This window comes from Musa acuminata, chromosome BXJ3-9 (genome assembly GCF_036884655.1).
Source record: "Musa acuminata AAA Group cultivar baxijiao chromosome BXJ3-9, Cavendish_Baxijiao_AAA, whole genome shotgun sequence".
NCBI lineage: Eukaryota > Viridiplantae > Streptophyta > Magnoliopsida > Zingiberales > Musaceae > Musa > Musa acuminata.
In genome coordinates this window covers 1,523,731-1,545,288 of record NC_088357.1, presented here as the reverse complement: position 1 = coordinate 1,545,288, position 21,558 = coordinate 1,523,731, and the positions used below count along the sequence as shown (strand labels likewise).

General features: G+C 37.5%; 2 protein-coding genes and 1 long non-coding RNA gene across 5 annotated transcripts; 2 read left to right on the top strand and 1 right to left on the bottom strand.

Annotated features, from left to right (window-relative positions):
- Positions 1-2,670: 2,670 nt before the first annotated feature.
- LOC135648302 (oxysterol-binding protein-related protein 1D-like) lies at positions 2,671-14,575 on the top strand. 2 transcript variants are annotated; one of them, XM_065165835.1, is made up of 8 exons: positions 2,671-3,595; positions 6,172-6,528; positions 8,016-8,103; positions 9,073-9,548; positions 11,926-12,081; positions 12,273-12,581; positions 13,273-13,617; positions 14,264-14,575. In XM_065165835.1, exons 1-8 carry the CDS (start codon positions 3,062-3,064, stop codon positions 14,429-14,431), a joined length of 2,433 nt encoding a protein of 810 aa, XP_065021907.1. In that variant the 5' UTR covers positions 2,671-3,061; the 3' UTR covers positions 14,432-14,575. The 2 variants fall into 2 exon arrangements, with proteins under 2 accessions (XP_065021907.1, XP_065021908.1); XM_065165836.1 differs by having other exon boundaries at positions 3,483-3,595; positions 6,156-6,528.
- Positions 14,576-16,577: 2,002 nt separating this feature from the next.
- Positions 16,578-17,152, top strand: LOC135649377 (uncharacterized). Its single transcript, XR_010501246.1, has 2 exons — positions 16,578-16,735; positions 16,838-17,152. It is a non-coding gene; the product is annotated as an uncharacterized LOC135649377 (long non-coding RNA).
- A 6-nt stretch (positions 17,153-17,158) lies between these two features.
- LOC103996735 (BTB/POZ and TAZ domain-containing protein 2) lies at positions 17,159-19,217 on the bottom strand. Of its 2 annotated transcripts, XM_065167663.1 has the most exons (6): positions 18,986-19,217; positions 18,794-18,906; positions 18,389-18,710; positions 17,677-17,996; positions 17,429-17,591; positions 17,159-17,296 (listed from the first exon to the last, which is right to left on the bottom strand). In XM_065167663.1, the coding sequence occupies exons 1-5, from the start codon at positions 19,115-19,117 to the stop codon at positions 17,435-17,437; spliced, it is 1,044 nt and encodes a 347-aa protein (XP_065023735.1). In that variant the 5' UTR covers positions 19,118-19,217; the 3' UTR covers positions 17,159-17,296; positions 17,429-17,434. The 2 variants fall into 2 exon arrangements, with proteins under 2 accessions (XP_065023735.1, XP_009415987.2); XM_009417712.3 differs by having other exon boundaries at positions 17,159-17,591.
- Positions 19,218-21,558: the final 2,341 nt, after the last annotated feature.

The window sequence follows — 21,558 nt, the reverse complement described above, 5'->3', positions numbered from 1 at the left end:
TTCTATTTGCCACAGTTTCCTTGATGAAAAAAAAGAGAACAATTGAGAGTTTGAGGGAAATTGGAGGTTTTATTTGATAATTCATTTTAGATGAATTTTTTTAGTTATAAAATTATTTTAATTGATAATTCATTAATAATGGCATTCCCAATATTGAGTTATTAAAAAGATGAAAATCTCTTATATACTTAATAAGGATCAAAATTAAATATGAATAGTTGATTTAAAATGATTAAGCATATGCTAATAAGTATAAGTTGCATTTTGTAATCACAATATTACAAAATATTTATACTTTTCTCTTAATTCATTAAAATAATTTTTAATAAATTAAAAGAAATCCAACCCTTGCTTACGCTTGAGTCATAGAATTCGAGAAGATTGACCCTCGCTATCGTCCAAAATAAGAAAATTGAAAAACTCAACCCTCGACTTCATAGAGACACGGAGGTCAAGAAGTCTAACCCCCACATTCTTCAAAGATGGGGAGGTTAAAAAATTCGACCCTCACCTTTACTTGAGGTCTAGAGATTGAAAAACTTGACTCTCGCTTTCACCTGAGACAGAGAGGTTGGGAAACCCAACCCCACCTTCGCTTGAGTCGTGGAGGTTGAGAAAACTCAACCACCTCCTCTACTTGAGTCATGGAGATTAGCAAACTAAATCAATCGAGAAAAGATTGATAAGTTAAGAAACCTGACCTTGTCAAACCAATGTGCATCCCTCGATAATACTAAATGTAGATTGATGATGGATCGTCACTAGCAATGCTCAGGCACGATGAACTAGATAGACATGTCGGACGAATTAGATGTATCACCAAGTTAAGTTGGCGATGGATCAAAGAGGTATAAGCTTAACGTACTATATGAACTAAATATTACACTTTAGACCCCTCTCATAAGAATCTTGAAATATGCCTTCGTGTAAAGGAGGACAAATGACATAAGTACATCGTTGACCAATCTTCATCAATATATGACCATCACATAGTGTATAGGATGAAAGGAATATATGAAGAGCATCATTCACACATCTGCTCACATTGGTAAAAGTCTAAGGTAGACAGTTATGAGCTGCCCCTCAGCAAAGGGGAGTCTATTAAAAATAATTAGAGACTATCTCCCCGTAGAATATTCATGAAATATTATATCCCTTTACAACAAAGTATAAAAGCTTATCTTCACTACAATAAAAATGAAGCTACTTTTTTTACTACTCGTGTCCATACTTTATATACTTGAGGGGTATCGGAGCGATCGAGTTAAGAAACCTCTCCCGACCTCAATCTTCATATAGGTGACACCTCGACAGCTCGATGTTTCTATCTCGGAGACATCTCAAACAATTCCACATATATAGGTTTGGACCACATCAGGATGGCAATAACTATTTCCCTCAACAAAAACCAACTAATATAAAAATAAAAATTTTAATATGTATTTTTATTAGTTTAGAGTAAGAACATCTAAACGAAGAGAATTCTATATGGATTATAATATTTTTAAATATGCATTATATATTTTTTTTCTAAAATATTATTTATTAAAAAAATATATCTAATTAATTAGACTTATTTATCCTATTTATGAGGTATAATTAGATACTCCTCCGATTATCTTATATGAGTATTTTAAGAATTAAGTCAAAATTAGGAATGCCATTTGAGAAATCCGAAATGTATACAAGCGCTTATCGAGAAAACCCAAATGAAGAATTTTTCTTGGTAATTCATATTTTTATTTTTAGTAGAAAATAAGTGAATATTTTTTGTTTGGAATCCAAAAGAATTCTTAAACCTTGTGCTAATGCTTTGTATTTATTTGAATGGTTGATGTGCGTGAGGCATAAACTCTCTTCCAAAACATTACGACTGTAACTAAATTCATGAATTATTCGTTCATGATAATATCATATATCATATCTATTTTTAAAATATAAAAGATATTACCTATCTTAGTCGATAAAGAACTTGACACTAGAAAAATCGAATCTCTTTTTATTTATGATAATATAGTCGATCATATCCATGGCCCCATTTTCATTTATGATTGTAGTCACATTAGCCATAAATCACCAAAAAGAAGATGGGATGATAACATATGCCAAACAAAAAGTCATAAAGTGAAAGAAAAGAGATCACCAAGCCAACCCCTCCCCCTTCAATGCTCATGCTCTCTTCCGAAGGTTTCCCAGCTCACAGCATTTGCCTTCCAATATATTCCCTCAATCAAAGACATCCCATTTCTATTACTCCTCACCACCACCCAGCCCAAACGTGCACCAACGTAAGCTCCACACGGATCACCACAAGCGATTTCTCTGCTCCACCCCGTCGTCGACCCCTTGTTATGCCATCGCGGTGAATGGGAGAGAACCCCGTGGCCCGTCTCAGTCCGTTCCTTACCACCTCCTCTACCAGTGCGATCACTGAAGGAGACAAGGGGACCCACGGCGGTCTTCGGCGAGCGCCCAGCGAGAGATGACTTCACTAACTCCGGTCTACCCGTTTTCCTACCCATCTGCGGATCACCGGCACGGCCACTTGGCAGCCAAGTGACGCCATTGTAAGATGTGGCGTAGAGGTGGAGCAAACGGGCGATCCGTGGCAGGCCCATCCGGTCTCTTTCATCCTCTCCTCTCCCTCCCTCCCTCCCTACTTCTCTACTAGTCTGCCTGCTGCCTGCCCACCGCTGGTGCTGCAGCTGCCGCCGTTTCTGCTGCGCCCGTTCAGCGAATTTAATAGATCTGCCGCGCCTCCGCTTACTCGCCTTCCTCCTCTGCCCTCTTCTGCTCCTCTCTTAACAACTCCTCCGCCCATTAATATTCTTTATTAGCACAACCCAACCCTCTCTCTCTCTCTCTCTCCCCTTCTTCTTCTTCTTCTTCAGATCTGGATGCGGCGCTCTCATGTCGCTCCGCCGATCCCTGAAATGGCGGCCCTCCGATCGCAGCCCCTCTCCGCCGATTTGGATTCGGCGAGATCTCATCGTCGCTTGATCTCTTCTGCTTGATCGTTCTCCTTGGTGTGGAACTTCTGGAGATCGCAACCCCCTGGAAGATGAATCCTCTGTGCTGCATTGCGCCCGTGTCGCTGGAGCGGGGCGACCGCGGGGACCCCTCCCAGGTGGGGACGCTCAAGGCGGCGAAGCCCCCGCTGGGGGCCGAGAGCCCCTCCAGGAGCTTGTCCAGCAAGATGCTGATTCAGGCCCCAACGATACCCTCGGACTCGGATGCCGCCGCGCGCCGCGGAGCGGCGGATGAGGCTGCAGCTGCGGCGGGGTTAGCGGAGGGTGGGGATGCCAAGAGTGGCAGTGGGAATGGGGCGGTGGCGGGGGTTCTTTGGAAGTGGGTGAACTACGGGAAAGGGTGGCGTTCGCGGTGGTTCGTGCTGCAGGACGGGGTGCTGTCGTACTACAAGGTTCATGGGCCGGATAGGGTATCGGTGGGGCCCGCAGCGTGCAAGGCTGGGGTGAGGGTCATCGGCGAGGAGTCGCTGAGACGGGTGAGGAAAGAGCAGCAGTGGGAGAGCGGTAGTTTCGTGGGTTGGGGGGCTGCAAACCAGTGGAAGCCATTTGGGGAGGTACACCTGAAGGTGAGATTTCGGGCTGCTCTTCACCTCTTATGTTCGCTACTACTGAATATTTCGCTCTTACTCGATAAGTCGATATGATTCTTGAGGTATTCTATTGCTGTTGAATCGTGTAGTTAAGTTTTCTTGATGCCAGTGGATTTTAAGTTGCAACAAGCAGCGGGGTCATGACATGTTATTTTGTGTTTAGACATGATATCATGAAACTGTTCCTTCTGATCCCAATCTCTCGGGAATACCGGTCTTTGTAGGATCTTTATACTGTTTAGGTTCACTGAAATCACGATTTATTTCAGCAGATGCGGCAAAATATGAAGTTCAAGTTCTTTTGAAAATTAGATCAGTAAAAGCATGGGTGACAATCTTTAATATCAGAAATGGTTTATACAAGAACTAGATGATAATGATGTTGACCCTGTTAATTATGTGGTTTCTTCTATAAGCTCATTTTCTTAAATTGTTGTCTGATCTCCCGACAAGCTAGTTTCATCCTCCCAGGGAATCACATTCTCTTGCTTTCTCTTCTAACTTATGAGGTTTTAGCAAAATGAAAATGTTAATGCCCTATTGGATGTGTGTTTCACTGTTGTGAATGGAAGGGTTAATCACTACCTTGATAGTCCTTTATCTAGATATTTGACCAAAGAACATGTCACTCAGTAGGATATTGTGATAGATCATACATGCATAATAATTTCAAAAGTACAATAACAACAATTTATAGATATGAGATGGGTTGCAATAAACTATTTACTTAAAATATAGTATATAATTATTTTTGTAAAGATTTTATGATGCCTTGAAAAATAAACTTATGACAAAATTCCTTTATATAAAAAGTGCTGAGAATTAGTAAAGAAAGGAGTTTGTAGTGGATACATTATCGTGGCCAAATACATAAAGGATAGAGTAGTTACTTCAAAATTTTGTGGAAGATACATTGTTGGTTACTACGTGGTTGCACCAAGGTTAAATTGACTCCTTATTGTTTTTCATGAACAATTAAATGTACTTCTGACCAAAGGTAACATGAGGAAAAACCATTTAAAGATGCTATGAACGCAGGAGAACTAACCCTGTTTTGATGAGTGAATCAATTAAGACTTCCAATTTGAAGAGAGGTAGGAGGCTTAAAACCTCATTAGGAGAAAGAACTGTTTGCTCTAAATTAGACTATTAACAAGGATTAAGATCTCTATCTGGTACTAATACTAGTTGATGGTCAAACCATTATGACGTCAATATCATACAGTATATGGATGTTGGTAAGGGCTGATACTCGTTCGTAGTGGTTGGATGGACCACTACAAATAGAGAAAGAGAGAGAATAAGAGATGGTAGAGGAAAGGAGGAGATGGAGGAGTGGTCCCATGTGATGGAGGAGAGATGAGGATGTGGCGATATGGATGAGCAGAGGAAGAGTGAAAACAATGACCGGGGAGATGGTGATGCAACAATGCAGCAGAGAGGAGGAGAGGCGGCAACGGGGAAGACAAGAGGAAAAATACATGGTACAATGGGTTCCATATTGGGCTGTAGATTGTTGCTTAACACCACTTGATAATGGCCCAGCTTAAGTTTACCAAGTGGTAAGATAGGTTTAGGATTAGACTGAGTGAAATTGCTTGGTCTTCGTACAAGTCAGCAGTATCGATCAGTGTGGTCGGTTTGTAAAACAGGACAAGTGATATTATCTAAAGAGAGCTCATTGGTGGGAAAAGATTCATGGAGCTAACCTAAAATAGTTGGGACATTATGTCTGATTGTTCATTCGCTTTTCAAATTACATTATTACTTATCTTTTTTGCCACAATCTTGTACAACGAGAATGGCCACAGATAAGGGAGCTTAACCATATAAGCTGCCTGTAGCCATGCCAAGAAAAATGTAAATTCAAGAAATTCATATCTCAGGCTAAGCAAAGAAAAAAAGAGAGGATACCAGTATATTAGCTATAATTTTGAAGGATTTTTCTTGTCTTTGTAAGTTAGTTTTTTTGCATCATTTTTTCTGCTGTGTCTTCCATGATTATTAGTCAAATTATACAGGAAATTCTGGGGCAGTAAGATAACATCCTTCCGGTTATCTATAGTCCTATTAGTTCTTCCTTTGCAAAATTGAGCTTTGAACATTGTGCGGTTGTTAATCAGATATCAATCTGCTAAAACAAAGACATCTTTTTGAAGATGGAAGGTATTTCCCATTCATGAAATTATGGTTTATGCTTTATAGCAATATACAATTTAGTTCTTATATCTTCTAAATTTTGCCTCAATGATCCATCATAAAATTTTCTACAATACATGAATAAGTTGTACGATCAAGAAAACATCCTTCGAAGGCAAGTGCGTTTTCTTTCTAGCTCCTTGCATAGCAATACCTATGGTATTGGCATAATTTTTATTGATCAGTAATAAAATAAAATGATCAAAATAAGCATGCTTACTCTTGCTTCAACCTATGTCCATTGTGGTATTTGTTTGGATCCTGCTATGATCTCTTAATCCATTCTAAACTAGTTACATGGTCTCCTATTTAATATATATTTTTTATGAGTGCACAGTGAAATGATTTTTCAGGTTACTTCAATTCGTGCTAGCAAATCAGATGACAAAAGGCTGTATATTTTTACTGGCACGAAAACTCTTCATCTACGGTGTGATTCTAGAGAAGATCGAACTGCATGGATTGAAGCTTTGTTGTCTGCCAAAGAGAATTTTGCGCATTTGCTGACAATTAATGCATCTGAACCTTCAGTAGAAGTTACTGTCTCGACTGACAAGCTGCGAGGAAGACTGTTGCAGGAAGGACTGAGTGAATCAACAGTGAAAGAATGTGAGTCTATTATGCTATCTGAAATCTCTGAGCTGCAGAATCAATTAAAGTCTCTGCAGCAGAAGCATCTTATTCTGCTTGACACATTAAGGCAGTTGGAGGTAAAATTTCTGAAATTTTATGAAGAATGGTATACCAATGTTCAAATAATTTGCTGGTAGATATAAAATGACTCTGAGGCTAATACATTGGCAATGCAACATAGAATAGGAGGGTTTTATTTTCAATTAATTGATACAATAATTAGTTTGATGAGTTTCTCTAATTTTGCTTTAAATCAATATTCTGCCAAAATAAATTTGGTGCTTGAAGTGCTTTAAAACTGTTCTTTTTGTGTTTAACATTATTCATCGATTGGTCCTAAAATGAAGAAGCACAGCATCATATAATGTTTAACTTGGTATTTTAAATTAGGATCAGAAGTGACCTGTGGGAAGAATCAGGATCACAAGACTTCAACCAATAGATAAATTGGAGGATATGGATTGGAGGATCAGGATTTCAACCAAAAAGACTTTGGAATCATTTAAGAGTCAAGATATACTGATTCGGAAACAGGAAAACAGAAAAATATTTAATGATCTATAGATAAATTAACAATTTGTTTCTCTCTTACTGATTATTACAGCGGATATACTATTTAGTAATTATTTTTAGAAACAGAATATTAAACTTTTAGTGATTATTTAGCTTTGCTTCTATTTTTAAAATTTTTTTTTGAAAAATTGAATCTAACTACTCTTTTGAAGTGAGAAGAGAAAGACTATTATCTTTCTATAACTGTATGGATTCATTTCTATTTTTATTAATCGTTTCACATAATAATTTCCTTATTTTTTATGAACTTTTAGTAAATAAATTTTGAATGTTTTCTGATTGTCCAGCTCTATATTAAATTTATGTAGTTTATGTTTTTATAGAAATTGGCAGTTAACACTTCTATGTTTTTAGAGACTAATTTTATTAGATGTTTTTATTTTTGATCTGATATTATATTCTATTCTGTAGTTTTTAGTTTATATTATTTGTTTATACTTTTTTATTTGTTATAAATTATCATATGCATTCTTATTACATTTGACTTGCTATTTTTACATTGTTTGTTATCTATCTTCATATTCTCTATTTTTTCTATGTTTCTACTAAGCCAAAATTTTTCTTTAATCTTCTTTTCTTTTCTTCTGTTCTGATCTCTTTTCTTTCCTTGTCTTCTCATTCCTTCTCTTCTTATTTCATTTCTCTTTTCTTCTCTTTTATGTTCTCTTTTTTTTTTCTTTTCTTCTACTTTTTCCTTTTCCTATTAATTTCCCTCCTTGTAACCGGAGATGCATGGATTCATGTGGAAAGCACAGGGATAAAAGGGTGGATGAGTAAATGGGGAAATGGACATAGGGGCATGGATATGATGCGGACAAACCAACACGAAAAATTAAGAAAGAACATAATATGACTTGGAAAGGGCAACTAGATATTATATTATATGCATATTTATGTATAATTAATTAATGTTTCTTATGGGTAAATATTTGCTTACTATTATTATAATTGTATAGAGAGTACCCTTATTGCTGGAGTTTCGTTCATGCAGACAGAGAAAGTTGAATTGGAAACTACAGTGATTGATGAAACAAAGGAACGTGAAGCACATCTTGGACTGATGAATGGAAGATTTAGCGGTTAGTACTGTTTATGTCTCCTTGATTTGTGATATTAATACAAGAAGTAAAAGCATAAATTTATGTTATATAGTGTGTTGCTTGTTTCCATATCTGTATCATCAACCATTGGTTAGTTTTAGTCCTAGGTAGTGTTGGGATCTTGTTCCTATCTTACATGAATCTTTGTTCCAAGCTGCTTATGTAACATACTGAAGCTTTTGAATTTTGAGTTCTAAATTGAGTCAGTGACTAACTTGTTCAAACCATTTGTCCCACTCTTAAAAATATTTGTCTTATGTGATGAATATGCACTTTGTTGATCCCTAAATTCTTTTCTTCTAGCTGCTATATCCTAAATGCAATGGTTTTTTTCCAAAAATTTAAATGGTATGCATTCTGCATTCTGGAACACTTATTGCCATCAAAATATGCAAGATTCCCTATTCATCTGTGGAATAATAGAAATAGCATACAATTTAATTACACAGAGACGAATGGAAAGAATTTACAAGTTGCTAGTGGGACAAATGGTTTGAACAAGTTAGTCACTGACTCAATTTAGACATCAAAATTATAGTAGAAAAGCATGATGATTTTATACAGTTTATCAAAATTAAGTGGCCAAATTATTATTATTATTATTATTATTATTTTGAAAAATAAGCAGCGAAGATAGGATTCGAGCCCAAGACCATACGATTAACTTTTTTATTTGAAAAAGCTTTAGTTAATTTGGAATTTACAATTAATTCTTTTTTTAATGTTAAATTTCATATTTCCAGTGATCATGCTGTTTTTACCTTTCTTGTTTATGTTAGACATTTAATTGGTAGCTTTACCATTTTACCTTACATTTTCATGTTTTATGCCCGAATTATACACCTTTTACCATCTGATATTGTAATAAACATAACTAAACTCAATTTTTGTTTAGACTTGTCTGTGCATTTCCTTTTTGAGAACAGTCCTCACTTTTCTTTTGTGCAGATTTCTATTCAGTTATATCAGAGGGAACAGCAACTGACTCTGAAGCTGATAATGAAAGTCAAGGGGCAGATGCAGAAACAGATGAAGATGATGGCATGTACTTTGATACTAGAGACTTCTTATCTTCCGAGTCACTTAGAAGTGCTTCGTATCGTAGTAGGGAAGTTATGGGTAATTGTTGCACTGGGTCAACATGTTGTACTGAATCCTACTTTCCCGACAATATTCAAGATATTAGTACAGGAGTTCAAATGATTGAGTATCCATATGTTAAGCGGAGGAACAAATTGCCTGAGCCCAAGGAAAAGGAGAAACCTGTTGGTTTGTGGTCAATAATCAAAGAGAATATTGGGAAGGATCTTTCTGGAGTCTGTCTTCCTGTTTACTTCAATGAGCCACTCTCTTCTCTGCAGAAATGCTTTGAGGATCTAGAACATTCTTACTTGGTGGATCGAGCGTTAGAATGGGGAAGGCTGGTATGGTTACACATTTAATTTCTTTTCATTTTGGTGAAATACACTTTTCGATTGCTTAGGAGAATGTTTGTCTTGGTCTTTTATTTGGAAGCCTTAATTCTTCAGAAATTTTATTCTAGAAGTGTAAGCATATTACCTGATCATTGGTCTTGACCAGGACAATTCTTCGTACAATATCTTATCTATAAATTTTTTATTGAATCTTCAGTGGAATGGGTTGTTGGTTATACTTTTAGATTTTCTTTTCTGTTGGCAAGAATCTTTCCTACAGTCTTTCATGTGATTCTAATATATCAAATAATAATGAAGAAACTTCTTACGTGGTTAACTGCACCTTTTAAATAGTTATTTTTTGTTTTTTTTCAATTATAGTACCATAGAACAATATTCTCACTTTTTTATGCATTAATATTTATAGTAAACCTGTTTGAGGTCGTCTCTATACATGACGGTAGGATTGTCCACCTAAGTCTAACATATGCATAAGCAATAATTATTAAGCTGATAGTTGATCATTCATGTCATAGTATCATGTACACAAAACAAAAATGTCGCATTATATCCTCATCCAATGAATCTTAACATATATAGGAAGATTCATACATTCTTATGATGGTTTTGTGGATTTGATTGATCCATCACTTATTGAAACATTTCTGTTTGTTATCTATTTGAGTATTTGTCTGACCAATTAAACTTTTGTTAAAGCAAATCAGAAGCTCTTTGGTTAATTTATGGCTAGGTAGCAAGGTTTCAAATACTGATCTGTACGGTGTATGCTAATCCATATTTTCCCTGTCGAAGCAAGGATCGGTATTGAACCATATGGTCTCATACCGTCAGCATATAATATTTTCATATTTTCTTCGAGTGATTCTGGGTGGTACAGATCGTTATACTCTATTACACTTGGTACCATACCAGTCTGGTAGATTACCGAAACTGATATCAGAACAAGATTTAAATCCTTGCTAGGTAGACTTGCTTTTGTGTTAAAGATAGTAAGATTGCACAAACTGCAGCACTGACGACTAAAAATTTCCTAGGGCTATTCGGTAGGCAAATGAACCTTCTTTTGGAACTTTTTAGGTTTATTTTTTTCCAGGTTGGTGCAGTGAGATACTCCTAATGCGTAAAATCTGCTATGAAAATTACCTCTACTTTCATGTAGGTGCATATTCCAAAAAGACAACGTAGTGCTGGCTAATAACAATGGTGCAGGCCTTAGGAATACCAAAATTATTCCCTTTTTTCACATTTTGTATAGTCTATTTCATAGATTTGAACCCAGGATGACAAGTCGATGGAATAATTTTATGTAGGTGCATTTTGTCCATTACAGAAAGTACTAGATGAAGGATATCATCCAAAATTTAACCGATATATCTTGCGACACATGCAGTGCCATATTTTGAAAGTTTCCTCTTTAGGTAACACCTTCAGTGCAACATAAGATTATCTTCCCGTGTGTTTTTCAGACAACCTTTGATTCGAGGAACTACTCCATATTGAATTATGGCTTTGATGGGCTATATTTCACCATAATTTATTTGGTCCCTCTCTAATTAGCTCTAAGACCTGACATTTTAGTGTAAACTGGGTAGTATCATTTGTGGTAAGGCCTCTATTACATCTGTTTCTGTTTGTAATCATGTGCAAATCTTCTCTCTGCTTATTGAGATAAAAACCTTGTAGATATGGTTGAAAGTCTTCTGGTTGCCACATGCAAGGACCTAATGTGGTAGTGGAAAGTCAGTTTTAAAATTTTACTAGATCTTCATTGGAGCCTTCTCAAATTTGATTTCTCCAGTGTAGCCCATGATATGTTGATAGGACGCAGCATGGAAGCTGTGAACTATATCTTCTTAGTTATGGTACCATTCTTAACTGTTGTCACATTTATCCAGATCTCTCATTTTGCTTCTGATCCTGCAGAATGGTGATCATGAATGCTTGATGGCGATAGTGCCGGTAGTGATTAGAATGGTTGCTGAAAATATTGTAATGTTAATTCAAACTATAGTGAATACGGTTATATCTCTTTGAAACATCCTTAAATTTTATGTTAATCGAAACATCCTTAAGTTTGGAAATAGTTCTAGCAAAGAACTGACAATAGACTATCAAATTTCGGTACCACTATATCTGGCAGACTTTTAAATTTTATGTACGAATAAAACCAACATTATGTAGCTTTAGTTGCTGGTTTAATTAATCATGGCTATTATGAGACTCCATTAACATAATTTCCATCTGCCTGACATAGTTATATATAAGCAATGAAAGATTTTGTAAGAAATGCACTCTTTGATGTCTATGAATATATTTATTATTGCTCGAATGCTGATAACAAGGAAACAAGATGAACATACTGCAGGGAAACAGCCTGATGAGGATTCTTCACATTGCTGCTTTTGCTGTTTCTGGGTATGCTTCGACAGAAGGCCGACAGTGCAAACCCTTTAACCCTCTTCTTGGTGAGACATATGAAGCTGATTATCCAGACAAGGGCCTCCGCTTCTTCTCTGAGAAGGTTTCAGTTTCTCTTTCCTCAGCAGTTGGTCTATGTAATAATTAATTATGATGGATATGCCCTCTCATTATATTTCTATTCCTTGCATATCATTCTTTTCTGTTCAACAAATGTTCTTTTAATGCTTGGAGCACTACAGCATTGTCATGAACATCACATTACTGGTTTTAGTAACAATGATTTTCTTTCAGGTGAGCCACCATCCAATGATTGTTGCTTGTCACTGTGAAGGTAGAGGATGGAAATTCTGGGGTGATTCCAATCTAAAAGGAAAGTTTTGGGGCCGATCTATTCAGCTTGATCCTATTGGGATCTTAACTCTTCAGTTTGAAGATGGAGAGACATTTCAGTGGACTAAAGTCACTACTTCAATATACAACATAATTATTGGAAAAATCTATTGTGACCACTATGGTACTATGCGAATAAGGGGCAGTGGCCATTACTCCTGCAAGCTCAAATTTAAAGAACAGTCCATCATTGATCGTAATCCCCATCAGGTATTTTTACGATCTTGCAGATGTCTGAATCCCGAAACACAATTGTCACTAGTTCTAGCGGCATAAAATTGTTGCGATATCTTTATATGCAACTGATTGTTTTCATCAATGCAGTTTTTTTTTATAAGCAAAAAAATAGAATCATCCCTTACAGCAAAGCACTTGTGACAGTTTTGATTGTAAACTTGTTTTTTAGAGTATATTTATTATATTTGTAAATTTCTCTTTTCTATTTTAAGCACAATCCATTTTGTATAAGGAGAATAACTACTTCAGTATGCAATATCCAATAGTTGTTATTTGAACAGACTATCTTGTTTTTAAAAATTTAACCATAATAAAATCACGAAAATTGGGCTTGTCTTGATATAAGTAGCAACGGGATTACTGCATAAAAGACAGTCGATAAGCATTGGACCCAACAATGATATGCAAGTTATTCCAAGGATGGCATGCTTCATCATATTAGAGTGATACAGATTATTCTATTCTGATTCTAGTAGTTCTTTGTTTATATATATCAATACATTTGTTCTGATATTTATGCTATTGCATGAAAGGTGCTTTTATGTCCTTGTTTTAAAATTTAGATGATTGCTATTGTGATGGTTTCACAGTTGTTTTGTGATCTGTCATATTTATGTCTTCTTCACCTCTCTGTCTACTCAAGGAGATTTGTTTTGTTGTTCAGGTGCATGGTTTTGTGCAAGATAATAGAACCGGTAACAAGGTAGCTATGTTGATAGGTAAGTGGGATGAGGCCATGTATTATGTGCTCGGAGACCCAAGTACAAAGCCAAAGGGTTATGATCCAATGTCAGAGGCTGTGCTGCTTTGGGAACAAGACAAGTCTGTAACACAAACACGATACAACCTCACACCATTTGCTATTTCATTAAATGAGTTGACACCATCCTTGATGGAGAAGTTGCCCCCAACTGACTCCCGCTTAAGGCCTGATCAGCGGCATTTAGAGAATGGTGAATATGAGCTGGCAAATGCAGAGAAACTCAGGCTGGAACAGTTGCAAAGACAGGTATTTTGTCACTGCTTCGACATGTAGAACTATTCCCCATTGTGTCGCATACTATGATTTCCATCTGCATTTCTTTTGCCTTTGATAATGATTTTAGGTAACCGCCAGTTTTTCTTTTCTTACTTTGAAATTTGTCAAATCATGCTACCAGGAAATTTGATACATTTAATATAGGAGTCTTGGACAAACAATGGAGATCCATTCAATAGCAAACTAGAGAATAGTTGAATCAGAAATATGATTTACTACATGGAGTAAGCCTGTTAGTTGGAACTAAATTTAGCATGCGTTGGAATTAATTATTTATGATATAGGTGAAATTGATGGATTAAGTTATGATAATATGGGTGCTTTGATAATTAAGCTATAATATGGACATGAATTTGTCAATAAAAAAATAGAATATATAACCCTTCACATTTATGTAGTGTTAGAATGTGCCTGCCATCCTGATGAATAATAGGATATTCCTAAATTTTTCATAAAGAAAGAAGGCACTTTGATAATTCAACACTTCAAAAATATAGAGAAGAAAATAGTAAACTTCATGCTAATGGATTGGCATGACTTTGAGCATTTTATCTTTGCACAATTTTTTTTTGTTAGAGACAGGTTGACGTTGGAATAAATTTGTCATTGTTCATAGGCAAGGAAACTGCAAGAGAAGGGATGGCAACCAAGGTGGTTCAGAAAAGATGTGGAGGATGACTGTTACCAGTATGTGGGTGGATACTGGGAAGCAAGAGAGGAAGGAAAATGGGATGGAATTCCAGATATATTTGGTCAGGGTGACACTTTGTTGAGTACAGAGTAATTTGTTTTTCTACCTTCCATGTGTAAGTAGTAAGTAGTAAGGAAAATTAGATGCACAGTAATTTATAATTAGGAGGATGTACTTCTCTTTTGTGAAGCATCAGATGTTTGAGATCAAGATTTCACTATCATCAATTTTATTTTAGATACTCATCTTGTTCATTAATGATATTAAATCTAATCCAAGACCAAGACTGTAAGGGAAGCTCAAAAGGCAAGGTTCTGGGTCACGAGAGTCATGACACAATCTGTTCCCGAGACACTGGTAAACTTTATTATCAGAGGTCTGGATCACATTGTTCCCATTTTCACACAGTGACAAAAGTCGTATGTGCTGTTCGTAGTTGCTTCTACCTTGTTTGTAGGTCCACTCAAAGTCATCTACGAATGTGGAGGTTGGCTGCGACAGGGCTTGGGTGCATGGGGAAGGCAGTGTATATGCTAAAGGCAAAGGCACAGCAAACGATGTTGCTTCCAAAGAACAGTATCGGCAGCCACAAAAACCAAATGCTTATGAAGCTAGCTGCTACTAAATAGTCAAACTGGAAAACTCTTTATTTCTTGGAACATTTAGGTTCCAGCCTCATGTATTCCAATACTCTTTAACACCTTGCTAGCCTAATCTTCTTACAGATTGGTATTTTGATTCTCATCACCTCAGCAACGACCGTACTCGGACAGCAGTGCAGAGAAGAAAATGCCATGGTGCAGAATTTGCAGTTCCCTTTCTCAGGAAGGACGCTACACATCCTTATGCAGGTTTAACTTCACTGTGCGAAGACTTGGCGGCCCTTTCTAAGTTGTAAGTCCTGCAATAATGGATATTGTTGCATTGTTTGTTTGTCTAGATTCCCAGACACGGCAGCTAGAGAGTTCAATACTAAAAAGCTTCGACGCCCTCCGCTTGCTGAGGCTTCTTTACTAGGTATTGAAACTAACCATATGACCAGAGAAGTGCCGTCCTATTACCACAGGAAGGATCACTAGCTAATGTTCTTCAAAATTAAATCTGCTTAGGATGCCTTGCTTCCCCCTTTAGCATGTGCCTCATGCTTAAACATCATCATTGAGAACCTATTTAAGCTCTTTCATTTCTTCTTAGTGCGTTCTCCTAGGATGAAAAGTTTGTTATATGTCATATTTGAGTCTACATCAAACTTGTTTTCATTTAGTCATTCACAACATCTCTAATCATATTAAAAGAATTTAATATTTTATTGCTCATAAGAAATATCTTCTATTTTTTCCTTTCATCATTAATGCCAATCGATTTATTTTGTATAATCATAACATTGTAAATAGTTAGCAGGAAAACACATCACCCATTTTGGATTGGGTGGAAAAAATAACAACTTTTTGAAGGGGCATTTTTGGGACATTAGAAATATAAGATGATTGTTTGAGAATTATGAAAATGGGATATCATCCCAAAAAAAAAACCCAAAAAGAAAATAATTTATAGGGCAATCGCCCATTGAAAATAATATTTTATTTTTTTTCTTAATTCCACACTTTCAAATACACATTTTCATCCGGAGTACGTTTGTGGTACATTTATGGCTTAGAAAATTAGATATGATTATTCAAATTTTATTATTACATATGTCGACAAACTAATAAATAAATGGAACTTGAAATACTATTTTCCTTATTTTGACCAACTATCATTTTTATGCAACTGGAACAAAAGAAATCTCATGATGCCGGAGCAGCTAGAATTCTTGGTCTCTAATCTTCCTCCATGGTCTTTCCTGGTGGTGGCAACCAATTATGAGAGAAGACTAGTGGCTGTAACTCTAATGACAGACAGTCGGCAGTAATGAGTCCCCTCCATCCTCCTTTTTGACTTGGAAAGGATTTTTAACCAACCCTAATCATATAAACATCTCCCTCATTATGACCATGTCCACCCATTAGACCAGTAATTAATTTCTCACCGCCATGTGCTCGTACTCTTGCTAGTGGAGCTCACATGAGACAAAAGTATTCTGAGAGATCTCAGCCTCCAAAAGGAAACAAAAGAAGAAGAGAGAGACAACTTTCTCTAAGCTCACAGAAAGACCAGAAGCTAGAGATTCCTTTTCTCTCATAACCTGTAGGCCAGCCACTGGAACTAGCAAACCTGGTTGTCTGCTCGCTTAACTCTCCTTTCGTTGAACCGATGAGAGAAGTTAACTTTGAATCCATACAAAAGGGAGGTCAGTGAGAGGGAGTATGGGGTATCTCAGAGTAGTCGCAGCGGTTTGGATGGCTCTTCTCGCGCTTGCAGTCCTCTCCTTCCTCCATCAACAACCTACAGCTGCTGGTAAAGCATCCTTCCTTCTACTGCATCATGTCATTCTTGTTGTTATCACCCAAAGTTCTTGACATGTTCTCTGTCTCCGTGCTTCATTTCCTCGATGCAAAGGCGCCATCAGGCTGCACGATGACCGGAGACCGACGCCGGTTAGAGGAACGAGTACAACGACGACGGATGGGATGCCTTGGTGGTGGAATCAGGATTACGCTCGTGTAAGCGATCGAAGACCCATTAACAACAGGTTCATTCCATGAGTGGAAGAGGGCGAGAACTTAGTATCTCGTAAGTTGCACTGATAGAAATCTGCAGTTCATATAGTACGTATAGTTTTGGGTTAGCAGTTCTCATATATTCTCAAGATGTTTAGTACGTGAATGCAATACTTAACTCAATCCCATGGAAAAAGGAATACAGTGTTCTTGATTTGGTTCTTGTTTTCTCTCATTTCACGATGCTCGAATCCATCTACTGGATGTTTGCCATGTCACAGTGTGCACCATAGCGAAGCAAACCGTTCGTTCTTGGTTTTGCCATTTCTGTTTTGTCTGCGGATCTCTATTTCTGCTACTGTAAGGAGCATGATCTTACCGATATCAATCTCATACAACAGATCAATATCATTCTTAGAGTAGAATTTGGCTAATTCCATACAAGGTGGGAATCAAAGAATCATCTAAGCCGAGAAAGAGAAGATCGTACATGACCCTATCTTGTTCCTCTACATCTCATCCATGACTTGTGCACTACTTGTGGCACCTTCCTGCTGGCTAGTGAAGACATAACCCTAGCAGTAGCAACCTTCTTCACCAGAAGTCTCCATGTCTTGTCTACCTTCTCCTCCTGCATCTTCTCCTTGAACTGCCTGTTGCCAACGACGGTAGGTAAGACCCCAGAAGAACAACTCAACACAAAAGCAAGAGTTGATGAGCTCGAGAGGGATGGCTTACTTGCAGAGAGGGATTCTACAGGAGGCATGCTGATCACAGAGGGAGGAATGGAGGCGGAAGAGCTGCCACATCCTCTTGCAGTGCGTGCAGGTCTTGGTGGCCGCCTGCAGCTTACGGCCGCAGGTGGCGAAGTGGCGGATGAGGAGCTGCAGCCCCTCGCACGTACTAAAACTCATGCAAGGGTTGTCGGGGCGGCGGCTGTTGTGCGGCCAAACGTCGGTGCAGCCTTCGGTGTAGATGTGCTGCAGGCAGTTCATCGCCTCGCTCAGTTGCCTGTACATCGCCTGATCCACTCTCTCTCTCTTCCATCGCTTCCTTCGCTGCGCAGATCACCGTGGATTAGTCCACTACCCAACACAATTCTATGTTTCGGTCGATTCTCGTCGGTTAACGGAATGGGAATCGCTTGGATTTCATGTATTATGTTCTCTCACTTGACTTTTCAGCACTCAAAGGCTCCTCCTACCGAGTGTTCGACTCAATTCTTGACTTCCTTTGATCGGAGTAGGTAGCTAAGATAGACGAATTCCAATTACCTTAATCTACCTTACAAGAACAAAAGACAACGAAAACGGACAGCTAATTTCTTCTGTATCAGATCCAAATCCACCCTAAGTATCCAGATCTAATCACCAAGCAGTCTAATAGAATAAGAATTAGGATCATTATTACGACTCAGACAAGCATCCATGGCGATGATCAGATCACAAACCTGGGCTGTTTCTTGCACGAATTGGAGGACCTCCAGCTCCAGGGCCGGATCACGCTTCTGCACGAAGCGCCACCCCTCCGACTCCTGCACGGCCGCGAAGTCCGCGGCCACCAGCCTCAAACACCGCTGGTGCAGCCGCGGCGCGTCGCACAGCCTCGCCAGTTTCAGCACGTCCATCGCCCTCGCCGCGCTCAGCCACGCCGCCAGGCCCGCCTCGCACCGCCCCTTCAGCCACCGTACGCGGTACGCGTGCGACAGCGCCAGCAGGGCCATGCCGTGCCGCTCCATCTCTTCCTTCGCCTCTCTCGACGACGTCGCACTCCTGAAAGTAGACACCACGCTTGCTTACAGCTTCTACCCGCTTCGATCTCAACACAGAGGCGTTCACACGTCGAGATGATGAACCTGGAGGAGTAGAGGAGCCGAACGAAGGCGACGACAGAGTCGTGGGGGACACCGAGGATGTGGAGGATCCGCGAACGATCCAGCATCCGCTCCAACACGGAGGAAGACGAAGCCTGTCATCACGACCCAATCAATCCAGAGAAGGCTTGAGCTGTTCAGAAGCAAGATTCAAAGACGATGATGATGACATACGAGAACAGTGGAATGAGCAGGGATGCTTTGGCCGTCGGAGGTCACGATCCGGACGTCGGTGGGAGGCACGTGCTCGTTCCCGACCTCGTGCCATCGCCGGCAGCCATTTCGACGGTCAGCGGAAGCTCCCATATCACAGTTGGATGGGTCTCCCAAAGGCTCCTCTATATGGGAGAGTAGGTTGAGGAGGGAGGAGAGGGAGATGTGAAGGGCAAAGGGTTGCGTTTATAGAAAAGAAGGGTTGGGTGGACAGATGCAAAATCTACCATCAAACAGTAGATTGCTCAGCCGCAAATTAAATAGGGCAATTTTTTGGAGCTCAATTGAGGAGCTGACTTGCTGCCTCGTCACTGACCACTAAGTAGATTTAGATTGTGTCGGTGACAACTAAGTTTTGAGTTTTATTACGTTATATATATATATATATATATATATATATATATATATATATATATATATATATATATATATATATATATATATATACTTAAATTTAGAAGGATAAATAAAAAATCACTAAATTTGAATATATTATTTATATGTGAATAATTTTGTTTTTTTCTTAATTTCTAATACTTAAGGAGGCCCACAACCATGTTGGATCTCTGTCATCCATGGTCTTAACTTTGACTGTCGTGGGGTCTATGAATCATTTGGTCTCATCCTACTTATCATACGTCCACCTCTCTCTCTCTCTCTCTCTCTCTCTCTCTGTGATCTCTCTTCGCAATTATTGTAAATCTCAACACAAACACTGCTTGCTGCTGATGCTTCCTTCCACCTTCCCAATGACAAGGACATCGAATTGAATGTGGTTTTTTTTCTTTTTCTTTTTTTTTGGAAGAGGTCTAACTTGATTATTGATAGTAAGATCGAATGATGGAATCAGATTCTCGTTATTTATCTTTTAAGAAAAACTTTTTTTTTTATTATGACATAATAGTTTACTATTTTCTTGATGATGTTAGCTGGAAAATTTTTTGTGATCGACGATAGATTCTTAATGCTATGCGTTGGGTCCATGTATCTTTTAATTGTAGAATAATGATCATATGAATCACGTTGAGATTTGGTTGGGATGGAACCAAAAGAAAATCCAAAACAAAATAATAGATCAAATCACCTCATTTCGTTTGTTTGTAGTTTGGATTTGTACTAGTGACTTGACATCGCACCAACTCCGATGTGGCCATTTTTGTGGCCACAGATATAATCTAAGAAATTATCCTAATTTTGATATAGAACTCACCTCGATTTTGATCCTATAAATTATTGAAATCTATAGATCTTAGTATTGAAATTAGCTTTTGATCCACATAATGAGGTACTCTTGGAAAATCATTATCTTTTGCAAGATAAATCTTCGATGTTCCTTCAAAACTATTTACTGCTGAAGGTGTGTTTAGCATGATTAGTCTGAGAGTCAAAATAGAGTCTAAAATCTTTAACATACTAAAAAAATATATTTCTATAATAAAAATTATTCTAAAAAAATATCCTCCTCCTTATAATGAGATACAAGTCAACTGAGTAAAATATATGTGTCGAAGCTCGATTGATCCGAAATATCGATCATATCAATATCAGATTTAAAACCTTGAACAAGTTAATGTAAGAAAAATAAAAGGTTGGGATTGTGGTGTAGAAGACTCCAAGGAGTAGGTTCCACTGACTATTTGGTCCATTAATAATGTGACTATGAGATGGAAAGCTTTGGTACACAAATAGGCACATGAGCTTATATCTTTGTGTTCTTACCTTATGATAAGGCTGAGAGCAGTAGGTAGTCCCAGCTGTTTGACTCAGAAGCTTGTCGTAATTTGCACCTATCAACACTAGGACATGGGCAGCATCCCCTCACAACTTGGGACCATCATATGTGACCATCTCAATCTCTTGTGACATCTCTCTCCTGTTTCACATGTTCCTAAAATTATCTATCATAGTTGAGCTATGACACATTAAAAATTATCTGATCCAACAATCTAATGCATTATTTATACTATTGAATATGATTTTATTTGAGGCTCACCTTAAGACATGATTTAAGCCCTACTTTCTTAAATTATATACACAAAATATTAATTTGGTCGTAGTATATCTGACTCGACCTAAGTCGAGGGTTCGACATCTCATCCTATAATTTATTTTATGTCTAAAATATTATTTTGATGATAATATATCAAATTTATTTACTAAAAATTTAACGTTCGAGATCTTATCGGATAGATTTTTATACTTAAAATATTAGTATGGTGATAGTAAATCTTATTCGATAAGTTTTACTTTTAAAACATTGGATTGATAATAACGTACAAGATTTACTTAATAAATATTATGACTTCAAAATTTATCGCACATATGTGAAGATTTCAATTTGTTTATTCATGAAAATCTTGACTATTAATATCATGAATTTAGAATCAATCTGGTCTTCAACATTTATCTTCTGTTGAAAAAAATTTATAATATATTAAATTTAAAATAAAAAAAATTTGAATCTTGAAAGAACTTTTTATAATTATTTCATTTAATTTAAGCATACTCATTTGAAAAATGTAACATGTAGTCTA

What these genes read in the sequence shown, in the direction of transcription:
- LOC135648302 (XM_065165835.1), top strand. Translation starts at nt 3,062, where the DNA reads ATGAATCCTCTGTGCTGCATTGCGCCCGTGTCGCTGGAGCGGGGCGAC. An exon ending in CGTTAGAATGGGGAAGGCTG is followed by an intron (nt 9,549 to 11,925) that starts GTATGGTTACAC and finishes AACATACTGCAG; the next exon opens with GGAAACAGCCTGATGAGGAT. An exon ending in TGGAACAGTTGCAAAGACAG is followed by an intron (nt 13,618 to 14,263) that starts GTATTTTGTCAC and finishes CATTGTTCATAG; the next exon opens with GCAAGGAAACTGCAAGAGAA.
- LOC103996735 (XM_009417712.3), bottom strand. Translation starts at nt 19,117, where the DNA reads ATGGGAGCTTCCGCTGACCGTCGAAATGGCTGCCGGCGATGGCACGAG. An exon ending in CTGCTCATTCCACTGTTCTC is followed by an intron (nt 18,907 to 18,985) that starts GTATGTCATCAT and finishes TCGTGATGACAG; the next exon opens with GCTTCGTCTTCCTCCGTGTT. An exon ending in TCGTGCAAGAAACAGCCCAG is followed by an intron (nt 17,997 to 18,388) that starts GTTTGTGATCTG and finishes TGATCTGCGCAG; the next exon opens with CGAAGGAAGCGATGGAAGAG.